At 51.6% G+C, this 14,786-nt stretch overlaps 6 protein-coding genes across 6 annotated transcripts; 5 read left to right on the forward strand and 1 right to left on the reverse strand.

Annotated features, from left to right (window-relative positions):
* Nucleotides 1–346: 346 nt before the first annotated feature.
* Nucleotides 347–2,842, forward strand: N7510_006141 (gamma-glutamyltransferase; the record flags this gene model as incomplete). Its single annotated transcript, XM_056978067.1, has 9 exons — nt 347–571; nt 630–663; nt 722–881; nt 934–1,516; nt 1,571–1,731; nt 1,792–1,925; nt 1,981–2,416; nt 2,498–2,571; nt 2,694–2,842. The coding sequence occupies 9 exons, from the start codon at nt 347–349 to the stop codon at nt 2,840–2,842; spliced, it is 1,956 nt and encodes a 651-aa protein (XP_056834099.1).
* Nucleotides 2,843–4,565: 1,723 nt separating this feature from the next.
* N7510_006142 (uncharacterized protein) lies at nt 4,566–4,922 on the reverse strand (the record flags this gene model as incomplete). The annotated part of the gene is made up of 1 exon (XM_056978068.1): nt 4,566–4,922. The coding sequence occupies one exon, from the start codon at nt 4,920–4,922 to the stop codon at nt 4,566–4,568; it is 357 nt and encodes a 118-aa protein (XP_056834100.1).
* Nucleotides 4,923–5,212: 290 nt separating this feature from the next.
* On the forward strand, nt 5,213–6,274 carry N7510_006143 (putative pre-mRNA splicing factor; the record flags this gene model as incomplete). The annotated part of the gene is made up of 1 exon (XM_056978069.1): nt 5,213–6,274. The coding sequence occupies one exon, from the start codon at nt 5,213–5,215 to the stop codon at nt 6,272–6,274; it is 1,062 nt and encodes a 353-aa protein (XP_056834101.1).
* A 199-nt stretch (nt 6,275–6,473) lies between these two features.
* Nucleotides 6,474–6,728, forward strand: N7510_006144 (uncharacterized protein; the record flags this gene model as incomplete). The annotated part of the gene is made up of 1 exon (XM_056978070.1): nt 6,474–6,728. The coding sequence occupies one exon, from the start codon at nt 6,474–6,476 to the stop codon at nt 6,726–6,728; it is 255 nt and encodes an 84-aa protein (XP_056834102.1).
* Nucleotides 6,729–6,806: 78 nt separating this feature from the next.
* On the forward strand, nt 6,807–9,428 carry N7510_006145 (uncharacterized protein; the record flags this gene model as incomplete). Its single annotated transcript, XM_056978071.1, has 1 exon — nt 6,807–9,428. The coding sequence occupies one exon, from the start codon at nt 6,807–6,809 to the stop codon at nt 9,426–9,428; it is 2,622 nt and encodes an 873-aa protein (XP_056834103.1).
* Nucleotides 9,429–12,824: 3,396 nt separating this feature from the next.
* Nucleotides 12,825–14,087, forward strand: gprC (the record flags this gene model as incomplete). The annotated part of the gene is made up of 1 exon (XM_056978072.1): nt 12,825–14,087. The coding sequence occupies one exon, from the start codon at nt 12,825–12,827 to the stop codon at nt 14,085–14,087; it is 1,263 nt and encodes a 420-aa protein (XP_056834104.1).
* Between the last annotated feature and the right edge of the window lie 699 nt (nt 14,088–14,786).

Consider the following 14,786-nt stretch of genomic DNA (forward strand, 5'->3'; position numbering starts at 1 on the left):
CACGCCACCGTTGCGATACTCAGTTGTGGACTTGTCTGGAATCAGCAACCTCAAATCAAAATCTTCCTAGCGGCCAAGACCCGCTAGGATCCCTGCCAAGTGGAATGCCCCTGCCACACCCTTCAGAGATCGGCACACAAGATGCGGAGAAATTGGTAAATAAGTACCCTGCCTCTTGTTTCATTCTACCCTATTACTGCTGGCGGGGTCGTTGAGAGAATAACCATTTGAACAGCCCCTGTTGCCCTCATCTGCACCATCCTCCCTTGAGTCGGGAACCGCAGTTGGATCTCATTCGACATCACGTATTGGAAGGTGGGAAAGGATCGCAAGTATGGTTCGACCGATGAGATTCCGCCTCTTCGCGGTACTGTCCTTGGTCTTGGTGGTGGTGCATTTGCCCAATGTTTACACTTCGCCGTTGGAACTCTTTGATCGGGACCTCGATGGCCGCGATGCTTCCCATCGGGGTATTGGGCCTGGCAAGCTGGGCGCTGTTGCCAGTGAGAGCTCGATTTGCTCGCGCCATGGAACAGACATTCTGGAAAAGGGCGGCAATGCCGCTGATGCTGTCAGTTTACTTCTGCTACACTATATGGATGCCTATTTCTCACACGGATTTGTAACAGTTGGTGGCGACCCAATTCTGTGTTGGAGTTATCGGTGAGTTTCTGATAAATTATGACATCCAAAACAAGTGCAGCTTGCTAACGCCGTTTAGGGATGTACCATAGTGGTATAGGTGGAGGAGGCTTCATGCTCGTACACGCACCCAATGGCTCCTACGAGTTTATTGATTTTCGCGAGAAAGCACCGGCAGCTGCCTTCCAGGAAATGTATAGAAACAACACTGACGCTTCGATTTTCGGCGGATTGGCTAGGTAGATATGACAATCTGTTTGTCGGGGACAGCTATGCTAATGCCAATATCAGCGGTGTGCCCGGTGAAGTCCGCGGCCTGGAGCATCTTCACAAGAACTATGGGTCTCTGCCGTGGGCTACACTGTTGGAGCCAGCCATCCGGACCGCCCGTGAAGGCTTCCCCGTCACAGCGGACCTGGTCAATTACATGAACTCGGCAGTCGGCGATGGGCCGAACTTCCTCGTCAATGACCCCACATGGGCCCTGGACTTTGCCCCGAATGGCACGCGCTTGGGCGTGGGAGACATCATCACCCGGCGGCGCTATGCGGATACACTCGAAGTTATTGCACAGCAGGGTCCTGATGCATTCTACTCAGGTCCCATTGCTGAGACTATGATTAATGCTTTGCAGCGCGCAAATGGCACAATGACCTTGGAAGATCTGCGCGACTACGATGTTGCCATCCGCAATATCTCTCAGATTGATTACCGTGGCTACACGATTACTAGCACCAGTGCCCCTTCGAGTGGGATTGTCGCTATGAGTATCCTGAAAATCCTCGACACTTACAAGGGTTTCTTCTCGTCTGAGGAATCTGTGGATCTGAGCACCCATCGTATGGACGAGGCCATGCGCTTTGGTTACGGCGAGGTAAGATTGTTCTCTCCGGCACCCAATGGAATTTTCTAATAAACATTTGCACAGCGAACGGAACTCGGTGACCCTCTGTTTGTCAAGGGAATGTATGAATATGAGCGCAGCATGTTGAACCAGTCCACCATCGACGAAATTCATTCCAAGATCTCCGACTTTCACACTCTGAATGTATCCGCTTATGACCCCGCGGGCTTAGAGAGCTTGGACACGTATATCTCACCCGACTCCCTGATTATCCTTTGCTATGTATGATTAACTTTGTGTTTTAGTCCGGGAACTTCCCACATCGCAGCAGCGGACCACTCTGGCCTCGCGATCTCGGTCATCACGACTATCAACCTTCTGTTCGGCAGTCAAGTCATGGTCCCTGAAACGGGAATCATCATGAACGATGAAATGAATGGTACGCATCGCCCCCTGCCATAAACAGTCAGTTTTGTCTTATTGAATTGCTGCAGATTTCTCGATCCCCGGATCCTCCAACTCCTTTGGCTTCATCCCTTCCCCTGCGAACTACATCCGACCCGGTAAGCGCCCTCTTTCGTCCTGTACACCTGCAATCGTGACCCGACCGGATGGAACACTATACCTGATCACCGGTGCTGCCGGAGGCAGTCGCATCATCACCGCTACGGTGCAGAATATCATCCACGTCGTCGATCAAGGATTGACTGCTGCCGAAGCGCTGGCCAAACCACGGCTGCATGACCAGCTCGTCCCTAACCAGGTCACCTTCGAGTATGCCTATGACAACTCTACTGTTGCATTCATGGAGTCTCGTGGTCACAACGTTTCCTGGGTTGCTCCCGGGCAGAGTACGGCGCAGGCGATTCGTGTCCTGCCGAATGGCACTTTTGATGCTGCAGGAGAGCCGAGACAATTGAGTTCGGCTGGGTATTCTGTATAGAGAGATCGAGTGAGAATATATAGAGAGAGCGTATATTGGCATAAATAATGCTGCTAATGGCTCAAAAGCCCGCGACGTAACACATCTACACCTCAACGCGAAGTGACGGTAAATCTGTATACTCCACGGGTACCTGGCGATGGTCCGTGCGCATAATTCTTCTTTGGACTTTCTCCGCAGCTCCCATTTTGTCCCTTCCTCTTTCCGTCTTGCTCTCTACCACTCTTTACCAGATCAGCTCTCTTCCTTCCGGTCCCTGACCAGTCGCCCACCGGTTTGGGACATCCTTCACGGGCCATCTCTCTGTCAAACGCGTAACTACACGCGTCAACGTCGAGACTCGCGTCTGGGCCATGCCGAGGCTGGTTGTGCCCATGGCTTTCGCGGAACCCCAGACGTCTGAGCAACCTTGAGCATCCGTGAGCCAGCTCTGACCTTGTCTGCGCATGATCTAACAAGATCTCTTTTCATTTACAGCCGAATCCTTGAGCCGACCAAGCCATCTGCCTGCGCTTCATATGCCTCCCCCGCCATAGATTTCTTCGTTTGCCGACCCCAACCTAGCCCGGTCCATACCAGCGATAGATACACGAGATGACTTCCACCAACAGGGTCTCCGTCGTCATATCGCCTCCAAACTTCGACCTCGATTCCTACAAACTACTCCACTTCAATGAGTCATTCGAGCAGCTGTTTGACCGAGCCTGTGACAATATCTTGTCTGACGAAGCGAACCTGGAGGCATCGAACTCCGAACATGCCGTCGCCGAGAGCTTGTTAATTACGTCCTCTGATGGCGCGGCAGATGAACCAGACACTGCTGCCTCGGCGTCCAAAAAGTCGCGTTATGTTTATGTGCCTTCACCCAGGAAGATCAAGCATACGTATGGAAAGAAGGGAGTGGCGAACCGAACGATCACAATGATTGACCTTTCAAGCGACGACGAGGATGAGGCTACCCAGAAGCCTCAGAGATCGAGTGAGAGTAATGTCGACAATTTTGCAGGGGCCGAAGCTCCACTACTGGACATGGATGACCCTGCATTATTAAGTGAGCATGCCAGCGAAACTTCAAACGGCGATATCGATATGATGGACGCAGATGAAGATGGTGGCATTGCCTCGTTGGAGCCGTCCAACCAAGATGAATTCAAGCAGGTCGAAGACGAATCCAGGGAGAGCTGTGTGGGAAATTCTGTGGAACCCGAAGAATCACAGATCGAAACGACTGGATTTTTGGGTAGATCTGCTGACGATGCCCTGAATGGCGATGTCAGCGACGAGGAAGCGATAGAGAAAGATACCATCTTAGCTGGACCGACCTGTCCTCCCTCGTTTGCATCCATTGCTGCAGAGGTTCCTCAGGCCCGGCCTTCCGCGACTGCGTTATCTCGGCAGAAAAAGACCGACGGTCTATTCAGCAAGAAGACGCCTGAGAAGAAAAGCGTGTTAGCTCATCCATCGGAGTTTTTCAATCAAGACAACCTGATCCAGAGCGAGGGCGAGGAACCGGACGAGAGAGCTAGCGATGCTTCAAGCAGCGTTATCGATGTGGCTGACGCAGAGGAAGCTGCGAGCTCCGAAAGGAAATCTGTGGACTTTGAAACGTTAACAATGGAGGACGCGGGATTTCCGAATAGACACACCGACGAAGCTTTGAAAGGCGATATCAAGGACGAGACAATGGAGGAAGATGCCATCTTCGCTTCATTGGAGCCTTCCAAGCGAGACAAGCTGATGCAGTCCATTGTGTCTCACCCATTCATGACGAAAGGCGGTTACCCCGTGGTACGCTCCGAGAGATGTGAATTCGTCGACCACATCAGCAAGGAAGCCATGGACGCTGGAACGGACAAGATGGCCATCTATCGCCTGATCAGATACGTGCGCAAATTGTATTTGACTATGAATAGCTCGATGTCTGAGGCCGATATTGATGCTTTGGAAGGGGTTGAATTTGGCGATGAGCGACGGAAGAAGCAAAGGAGAAACCCCGATAGACCCGTGAAGAAGTCAAAGAGAAAGAAGCGACTGCTCGACAATGACGACTTACCCGAGAACACTGGACCCGACGGGAGCAACGAAACTCGGAACTCCCCGACCGTCATGTCGGATGCTTTCTTAGAAGAATCTACCTTAGCCCCAGACAGTCAGCCCGAAGTGGAGCGGGCTGAACCCAATATTGATGCCCTGGAGGACCATCGATTTGGCGACGAGCGACAACAGAAGCGGAAGAGTGACCTTAATAGGGAGGAGAAGCCAAAGAGGAAGAAGCGGGTGCATGATAGCGATGACCCTGCAGAATTGATTGTGTCCCAAATGCCCATGGAAGGGAACAGCGTGGATGCCGAAGACCATCACCTTGATTACGACATGAAAGCTCGCCATGACAATCTGCCCGAAGTTGAGGCCCCCGACCACCATTCTTCCAACAAAGCCAAACGAAACAAGCGCAAGAGAGAGCGTCAGAAAAAGAAGAAGGCCGATAAACATCGCGAAAGCCTCTTGAAAGTAGCACCTCGCGAAGGCACTCCCCCCGCAAAAGAAGTGAAGGTGTCGACTCCAAAGGAATCGAAAGGGACGCCCTCCAAAAGTCCAGGAAGCAGTCGCAAAAGCAGTCATGACGAACTCCCAGCCGACCCAGGGCTCTGGGATGTGGATTTTTGATAACCGAGGACTCGCAAGGTGTAGCCTCCAGCGATGAGGTGATGTCAAAGTATTTCTCTGTCAACCGTTCTCCCAATAACAACCACCACCCACCATCCACACTCCCACTGTGCAATATGTCTATACCTGAAGAGACCCGCAAGATCTTGAAAGAGTTGGATTTGTCATCGGACTTTCTTTTGTCAGATTCGTCTTTGAGTGATGTCCCCAGCGATTTCGAACCTGATTCTCCCTTGCCTCCGCCTCCAGTGCTTTTCCCCGACCAACGCACTCGTCTCCCGCCTCGATATTCAACTCCCCCGCCAAGGTCCCCCGCCAAATCCCCCACGAAAAGTGCATATTTTCTCAACCCCGAAAATGCGACTCTGTCGCGAGCCAAACCGCCCAAAGTCTCACCTTACTTCCCTTCGTTGTTAGGTGACCCTGCATCATGTCTTCCTTTTCCTCCGACCGATGCCCCGTCATTTGGCCTGATTCAAGAACAGCTGGCACACAATCCCTTCCGACTGCTTATCGCGACCATCTTTCTCAATCGGACTCGAGGCGGAGTCGCCTTGCCTGTTCTTTTCCAAGTATTTGAACGTTATCCAACCATTGAGGCGATGGCCGCCGCTGAGCTCTCGGACTTGGTGTCAATGATACACTGTTTGGGCTTTCAAAACCAGCGGGCGAAGAAATGCATCAGATTGGCACAAACTTGGCTTTCTGCTCCCCCGACCAACGGCAAGCGGTATCGCAAGCTCCACTACCCACAGAAATTGGATGGCCGCGATATTGGCCGCGATGAATGTGTCGACAATGACGACCCGCGCGCTGCGTGGGAGGTTGCACACCTGCCCGGCGTCGGCGCATATTCCCTGGATAGCTGGCGAATCTTCTGTCGTGACGAACTGCGCGGCCTGGCCACGGACTGGAAGGGGACTGGTGCTACCGCTGCTGACTTTGTCCCTGAGTGGAAAACCGTGCTGCCGCAGGACAAGGAGCTACGCGCCTACCTGACTTGGATGTGGCTCAAGGAAGGCTGGCTGTGGGATCGCCATTCCGGCGACTTGACCCCTGCCAATGACAAGGTCCTCCGGGCGGCGCAACGAGGCGGCGTGGCCCATGAAGAACATGGGAACTGGGTGTTGGAGACCTCGCCGACCAAGCCGACGAATGGGCTACATGCCGTGGAGTGAATGAAGTATGAGCTGTACAGTAGTAGAATAAGTCGAATGATACCCCGAACATGTTTTCTTTCCATCCTCGTTTACGTCCTACTTGGAATAGTAGAGTTGTTGATGAAGCAGGGCCTACCACGTCACGGGGCGGGGAACTACTGACTAGTAGCCCATCTTGCTTCATGTTTTTCTCTCTTCGTCACCGCCCACTCGCCGCATGCACACGGTGCCTGAGCACACGAGCTTATTCCTTTGTTTCATCCATTATTTGGAGTTGTCCCATCGCAAGAGCTCGTCCTCGGGCTCTCGCGGAATGCAGGGAATCTCTAGCCCGGCTTCCAGGGATTCGATAAGCTGCCCGCTAGTCAGCCCGCTTCCTGCCCAACCGAAGCGCCAGGCAGACGAGCATCTCGGGGAATTGGTGGCCCAAAATAGCATCCCTCCGTGGCGGTGCAACCTGCTGCTCCTCTGAGGTAAACCGACCGCGACCGATGAACCCGCGGGATTCGATCCTCGTGCTTTGCTCTCGCCGCCCCCGAGCCCGCCAGCCATGCTGCCGTTGAGAATTAACCGAGATCGCGACAGGAACGGCTACACTCGCAAATCGTCCTCAACCTCCAAAAACAAAAACAAACAGCGTTCGTCACTGGCTCGGTCCGCCCGTCCTTCAACCAAGGATCGCGCCCGCGAACCCCCCACGGCTCCCTCCTCCACTTCTTCCTCTTCCTCCTCATCCGTCACATCCACTACATCCTCCGATCCGGATCCTCTCCACCAACGCAGGTCCTCGATGCCGAGCGTCGAATCTGAGCGGTCGGGGACCACCTCCTTCCTGAACGACTCGAGGACCAGCCTGCCATACCCGACATTTTCGAAGGCCCACAGCAAGGAGGCCGTCCGCCAGCCGGATATCCCAACACCGGACCCGACCGATCTGACCGACCGCAAAGAAAATGGAAAGACAAACGGCAACAACCATGACCGTACCGAGAACCATGCACCTCCGAGTCCGCCGTTGACCGGCGTCGATCAGTCATCATCGCGAAAAGGCACACCGGTTGATGAGCGGGATGAGAAAGGAACGGAGAAAGAGAAGCCAAAGACAAAGAGAGCAAGTATCCGGATCAAGACCGGTAGCAACAGATCATCGTCCAGTCTCTGGGCCAAGAAAGAGGATGCGATCAAATCCAGCAAGACCGCGCGATCGGAGACTCCCCCGAAACCCAAAACACCTAAAGATGAGAAGGAAGCATCACCTCGAGCGTCGCCTCGGACAACGACTCGCAAGACGTCCAGATCCAAAATTTCCGACGAGAAGAAAATGCCCAGAATGTCCACCAGCCAGTCCACAACGTCGCCTTCGCGATCCAATGTTACAGTGCGCGAGACGGGCGCAGAGTCCATCGATGGAGGGTCTGATGCAACCTCCATTGCTCCCAATCAGCAGTATACGGCTCCACGCAAACCCATGACACCGCCTGTAAAGCCCCCATCTCGCACCCAGATGCGGTCTTCAATGTCCCATCGCCACACACCGAGTGATGACTCGTTTGAGTATGGACGACCCATCATGACAGGCCCTGCATATGGAGCCCCTCCTCCACCTCCACCTCCGCCCGAAGTGCCAATTTCCATCCCGAGGGTCGATTACCTTCTTCAGCATGGTGGTCTTGACCACAAAGTACCCAAAACACTGCTTTTGAGTCCTGGCGTGGCAGATCCTTTCTCCCAGCAACAGCCGCAGACGCAAGTCGCAGCTCAAAAGCTCTTTGACCCATTTAATCGTCTGCTGGATGACTACCAAAAAGTTATGAGCAAGAATGGCTCGCTGGCGGTGGCTACAGGGTATCGATCAGTGGCTCGGCGCCTACTTGATCGCCTCGAGGCTGTCTTTGCACGCGATATCTCATCCGAGCCCTGCCAGTGCCGGATGTGCGACAACCCAGAGACAGAAGAACGGCCAGAGGGTGTAAGTTGGGGCGAGGTGCTCGAGCTGGTATCTGGACGCCGAGAACTACCAACATGGCCGCCTTTCATTATGGCACCTTCGACTGTCGAGACGGCGATGCAGGGCGACGAGCATATCCCAATGCAGAAACTGGACATTGATGTTCCGGAAGAATACCGCGAGCACTATAGACGACAGTCCCAAAAGACCAAGGTGGCTGTCGATAAGTGGCTTTCAGAGCAGACGGACCAAGTCAGCAGTGCGCCCAACGAGGTCGATGATGAAACTTTGACATTTGCCATGTTGACGCATTTGGAGTCTCAAGAGCGCTCCCTTTTCTGCGCCTTGCTTGGTATCAACTCCTCCACTCCCGTTCCACGATCAGACGACGAGCCTCGACCCAAGTCCTCTGCACTTGTATCCTCGGGACTAGCCATCCAACGGCTCTACCGACTTTCATCCCTCCCTCGAGACCCCGAGATTGCCATGTACATGTTAAACAATAGGGGACTGCACCACGTTCTGGCCACACTTGCCGCCATCAGCGATGACGAGTGGGAAATTCTCATCTCCGGTCGATTCGATGGGTTCCTCCGTAGCGGAGCTGAAGACGGCATTCCTTCTGCCACAACTTCCGGCTCTCGCTGGAATAGCAACCGTTCCAACACCCCCTTCAGTACAGGTGGAATCTCCCGTGGTACAACTCCCAGCCACATGGACGGCAGTTTCCGGCCAGCGAGCCAGCCGAACGGCGGTCCATCCTCCCCTGCTTCTTTTGGCGGCCCCATCGCCCTAGATGAGGAAACCGAGATCGCTGCGTTAGCTGAAGTCGAACGAGACATTTTCTTGGGAATGGAGGCACTGGAGGACGCATTTGAAGCTCTACATTGCAAAGCCGAAGTCGTGCGTCGGGCTCTTCGCGAGCGTGGCGCCGGCTTGTCAGTGGCCAACCAGAGCCGCCGCGGCTCATACGTCGAGGCGCGTATGGGCACCCCCTTCTCTGCGGTGGGCAATACATGGGAAAGTGGAACGGAAGATGATTTCCTCGATGATGACCGCTCCCTCGCTCCAGATGACTCGGCCAGTAACATCAGCTCTAGTCGTCGGCGCCGACCTAAGAGACGCACTGAGCGACGCACCCCAGCCCCCGTCGAAGAAGAAGATGAAGAGGACGAGCGGTCGTATGTGAATCGTCGCGATGGACGAAATGCACGACGAAGGTAGTCTCAGGATTTATTTGCACAGCGAATAGCATGGAATGACGGTTATAGCATTGAACCGGATCTGATTTCCTCACCGATGATGAATTGATACCCTCCTTCATCTGCTTTTTTGTTGGTAGTTTCGTGGATTGTATTCCTCATGCACAGACTGGATATCATAATAAACAATTTTGACCCATTCCTACAAATATCCATTAGATTTTAATGGCTGCACAGTGCACACAACAAGGCTGTGAGGCTCAACCTCGAGTAAATGGGCAATGATGTTTTTCTGTCCTGAACCCACACGCATCTGCATTTGCAACTGTAAATGAGGATCCAGATCGCGTGTTGATTATTTTTTTGGGAGGGAGACGAGGACGGGAGAACAGTAGACCCTTAGAGCAATTATTCCATGTCCATTTAAAATGGCAAGCGCATTCAGCATGCAGAATGGGATGATGCAATGGGCTGTCTGTTATTTGAGCTAAGTCCTATGCACGATATATTAGGACTATTGGGGTCACCTGCTTGGAATATGGAGCGGGAAGATCTTGCTTTCGGAAATCTGAACAGTGGAGTGGCCCCACTATTGAATAATGATTCTCGGCGGGCAACGTTTGTTGAAAAACTGGATGGAGAGGATGAATCGATATATGCTCCTACTGCTTGGAGAGGGAGCCGACATGTTGAGCTGGAACTGGAAGGAATTGAGATATGGATTTGAGACATGAATATTATTCTCGGCGCAGTATACTTCTATGGTAACTTCTTTGCCGTCTCTTCGCGGCCAAAACAGGAATAATAGCAGAGAAATACAAAGGGTTCTATCTTGGCAGTTTTGACGGTATCATTTTTTGCTTATGTACGATGCCACTAACTAGTTAGTAAATGCATGTCATAATTTCTTTTAGCCTAAATGGCGACATCATGAGCCCCTATATTTCACTCGGCACTCACGCGAGCCGCACTTATATTGTCGGTTATTACAGAGCTAAACAAAGGTTCGATGCCGATATTGAGGCTAGACAGCACACGAGGCCAAGTTACATCGTAGATGGCAATGGCAACAATGCCTATGGACGTCTAGAGTATCCAAAACAACCGGACAAAGTGAAAACAATTTGAGTCAGAAGCTGGATGATCAGGTCAAATGGCTCGTAAAGTTTTGACAGACACGATAGTCCGACGGAACTATTTGACCATTTACAATCGTGTACCTGGTGTGTCTCACTTTTGAACGATAAAACGAAATGAGAACAATCGAATTCAACTAACCCATAATAATATTGGCGCCTATCAGGACCTGACGGGTGGGGTAAGTTTTGCTACTGAAGGGTAGTCTAGATTCTTAGGTCTGGCGGTGTTCGATTTACGATCGGCGGTGCTTGACGGAGTCGCCGACAGAAATGCGGCTTTGGATACGGAGTTGTCAGTAACTTAGTTAATCAAGAATCATATTGATGGCGGATGTTCGCCTGGAATAAAATAAGCAATGGATTTCTGGATCCTTGGATATACCCGACACAATCAACGAATAATGCCTGGATCGAGGTTCGCAGCGGTCATTTGCTCTGTTTCCCGGTGTGCAAAACCTGTTCCAGGGAAAAGAAACAGCTAAGATCGCCCCTAGTCAAGGCGAGCGTAACGGCGTGGTGCGTAATCATCCTGTGGTTAATTATATGGTTGATCATCCTGCCTGTATTTGTTTGATTTCCACCGTGAGTTGCGCTAGTAGCCTGCCTGTGCATCATCCAAGGTGTGCCGAATCGGCACATGTCAGGAACGATGGGCGGGTTCCCGGTTCTCTAGCATCGTTTTGGCAGGAAAGGGGCATACCCCACCGCGGTCGCGTTTTCCCGTTGATAGCTGATGACCAGGGGATCATGGCGCAAGTTCCATTTTCACCGGGCGAATCACACTACTGAATCGATATGCTCAAGAACGATCCTTTGTGGCAAATGGCAGGAACTCCGACAAAACAGCGGAGCGAGCGGAGGACCCCTGACACGGGTTTCAAAACACATGGCCGCCAGAGAACCTTCCGGTAATCGAGCGGCCTGTGATTGAACTGTTTGTGGTGGAGCGAATCTAATTCTCCAATGGAACGGCTCAAGTGTTCGAGCGGGCTATTGTTAAATAATCCTTTCGCGACCCATAAAACCAGCAGGATCGACATTGTTTCTCGACTCATCGGCTTGGCCAACGTTTACGAAAAGAACTTGCTTTCGATAATGGGTCTCTTCATATATCATAACTAACTAAATGGCGGCTACCGGCTAATGAACGATTTGTTTGGATTGGCCAGATCATTCAGGGTCCCTGGTTCTTGCAGCCGCACTACAACATTATTGCTGACCACTAGTCCAAAATCATACGAAAAAACGAATTCTTGAGGTGGCAAATACGAAGATTTCCCCACCTGTTGATGCAACTCGGAGAAACTGCCTTTTCACACCGGGGGTGCATGCCATGTTGGCCGGCACGAATTGACCGTTTGTCTCCACTCATGTTCCAGAAGTCTGCCCCTGCAGCTGCAAGCAGTCTCCACTTGTCCGAGCACCCAGGCCAAGACCAGGAATACACGGAGAACACGCATACGGAAGGGATTTGTTAGCGATAATACTTGGCAAAAAACGCCGAACCCTAGAAGTTCATAGCTGATTGCCACAAGATGCAGGGGTTTCTTCGGTTCCTGATCGTTCTTTCTCTTTCATTGGTTCCATGCAGGCAATGCCAGCAACGGTCAGATGGGGGTCGCAGTGGGCAAAGTCGCCTAAACGGGGGCCTTTTGTGTGTTGATTTGACATTTTGGCCAGAGAGTTCGAAGATTATCCACGTAAGTTCCATAGCTGAGAGGGTATCAGGCCGTTGGGGGTGGAGCGGATTTGACGGTATGAAGGGCTATGGAATCCTTGGCTCGAGGTCGACAGTGTGTTGAGCCTAACGGAGATAGGCCCAGGATAGCTAGCTTCAGTGAAAGTTTCAATGGCGGAGGCCCGAGTCATACCATAAAGAGGCTTGTGTGAAAATGACCATTGTCTGCGTTTTACTACGTAGAGCTTAGAGTTCTTTCAGCCCACACAATACAGTATGCACTAGTGAATACTTCCCACGCTGTCAAGTTGATCCACAAGCCTAATAATCCTGTTGTGCCATTTATCTTGGATCCCCGCCTCTTTTCTTTTTCCCTGCTGGGACATTTCTGAGGGGGAGTTCACTCTTTTCACAAACTACTCTGTTTCCATCACGTTTATCGACCTTGTTCCTCGGAACTGTCCACTCTATTGGAAAAATCTCCTCGAACCCAATTCAACCCGATTCGCGCCTAAGACGAGCTCAATTCCTTCCTTCTTTCCCTCAATCAATGGTGATGGTTGGTTTTGTAGTCTGATAAACAGCAAGCACGAAGCAGAAAATGCGTGGAGTTTTATTATTGGACATGATGCGCGGAGTCGCAGCGGAGGGAAATACACTGGTCCCGCGGTTCACTGGCAAGGTCGAGCTGGACATCGATCCTCTGCCACTCGCACAACGGCGAGGACTTATTGCAGTTACGGTCATGGCATTTCTTTCTCTCGTTGCCACGGCATCTCTCCTCGCCTTCATTACCTACCGCCTGGTCTTCTGGCGCGGAAAATACACCAGATACATTGGATACAACCAATACATTATTCTCATCTATAATCTGGTGCTTGCTGATTTTCAGCAAGCACTGGGATTTCTGCTTTGCTTGAGATGGATTCTCACGGACAAAATCAAGTCTGGCACCCCTGCCTGCTTTCTTCAGGGGCTATGGCTTCAAATTGGTGATCCCGGTAGCGGCGCTTTCGTCCTGGCTATCGCTTTTCACACATTTTTACTCGTTGTCTTGGGGAAAAAGATGTCTTATAAGGTATTTGTTTCCTTCGTTGTCGGTGTCTGGGTCTTTGTGGCTATTATTGTCACAATCCCGCTGGCAATGTACGGAGCCGATGTCTTTATCCCATCTGGTGCCTGGTGCTGGATCAACGAGGATTATGAGACAGTTCGTCTATGGACTCACTACTTCTGGATCTTTCTTGCCGAGTTTGGAACTGTTTGCCTTTATGCAGTGATGTACTTCCAGCTGCGCAAGCAAATCGCACAGTCATCTATCCTCGGAAACAGTCAACTTGAGAGCCTGAAACGTCTGCGCCGCGTGGTCGGTTACATGACTATCTATCCAGTGGTCTACATTGTCCTTTCTTTGCCCTTGGCCGCTGGACGAATGGCCACCCAGAATGGCCAAACTCCCAGCGTGACCTTTTTCTGCTGTGCCGGTGCCATCATCACCAGCTCCGGACTTGCAGATGTCACTCTCTACACGCTTACACGTCGTAATCTTATCGGCGAATCTGAGCCGAGCGAGGACCGATCTTACAACAAATTTGACAACACCAAGGGCCGGAAAGGTGAAACACACTTGACGACTATCACCGCCGATCAGAGGATGAATCGGAAATTTGGGATCGGCGACGACGACCTTGGTCGTGATGGCTCAACGGACAACATTGTGCAACCCATGGAGATGGATGACTTCGGCAAGGTTTACCAAGAGACCACCATTCAGATCACACACGAACCCGCATCCTCGTCAGAAGACGGTGGGCGCTCGAGCAAAGACTTTCCTGATCCACCATCGCATAGCGGATGGAGATAACCGTTCAACGATATTTTAATTTACATAATCGGTTGTGGTGATGGAATGTTATTGTGTCGACAGAGTATAGACTACGATCAATAGGCAGTCTTTCTTTGTAGTTCTTTAACTTTCCTTGCAAATCCCCGCAAGTATGATGATATCACGCCTTATCCATAATAATCTAAACCTAAGATCTCTCATTCTCAAACGCCCGCGGGACTCTGTGTATTCTCCCATAAGAATGGTAAAATCGTCATTTCCCTACTCAATGGAAGGCCTCAAAGCCTGGCGGGGAGTCTACATTATGGAGCCTATGTTGATGGCGGTGAGACTCAGGGGAAGTCGGAGAGCCAACGTAGAGACCTGATCATGGAGATCATGAAGGAGAGGAAACGAATGGAGTGAGTTGTATTGACTAAGTGGTCTCCCAGAAGGGAAGGTCTATCTACAAGCGGCGGTGGGCGCTGACACCTCAGGCACCCACCTGATCAAATGTGCGCCATGGATATAGATTTTGGGGGCCTAAAAGGGGCCACAGAAGATAGGGGCCAGAGAAGATTGGGGCCAAAATCCACATTCTGCTCGTACAAATCTCGACATATTTCCGTGAAGCGGACCGACTCTTTTTGCAATCCAGTTCTTATACCTTTCCCCAAGTAAGCTTGGCCATCAAAAGCCCAGAAGCCTCGCAACACGAACTGCCGATCTTATTGGCTG

This window comes from Penicillium lagena (genome assembly GCF_028827675.1).
Source record: "Penicillium lagena strain IBT 129212 chromosome Unknown utg000003l_segment0_segment0, whole genome shotgun sequence".
Lineage (NCBI taxonomy): Eukaryota > Fungi > Ascomycota > Eurotiomycetes > Eurotiales > Aspergillaceae > Penicillium > Penicillium lagena.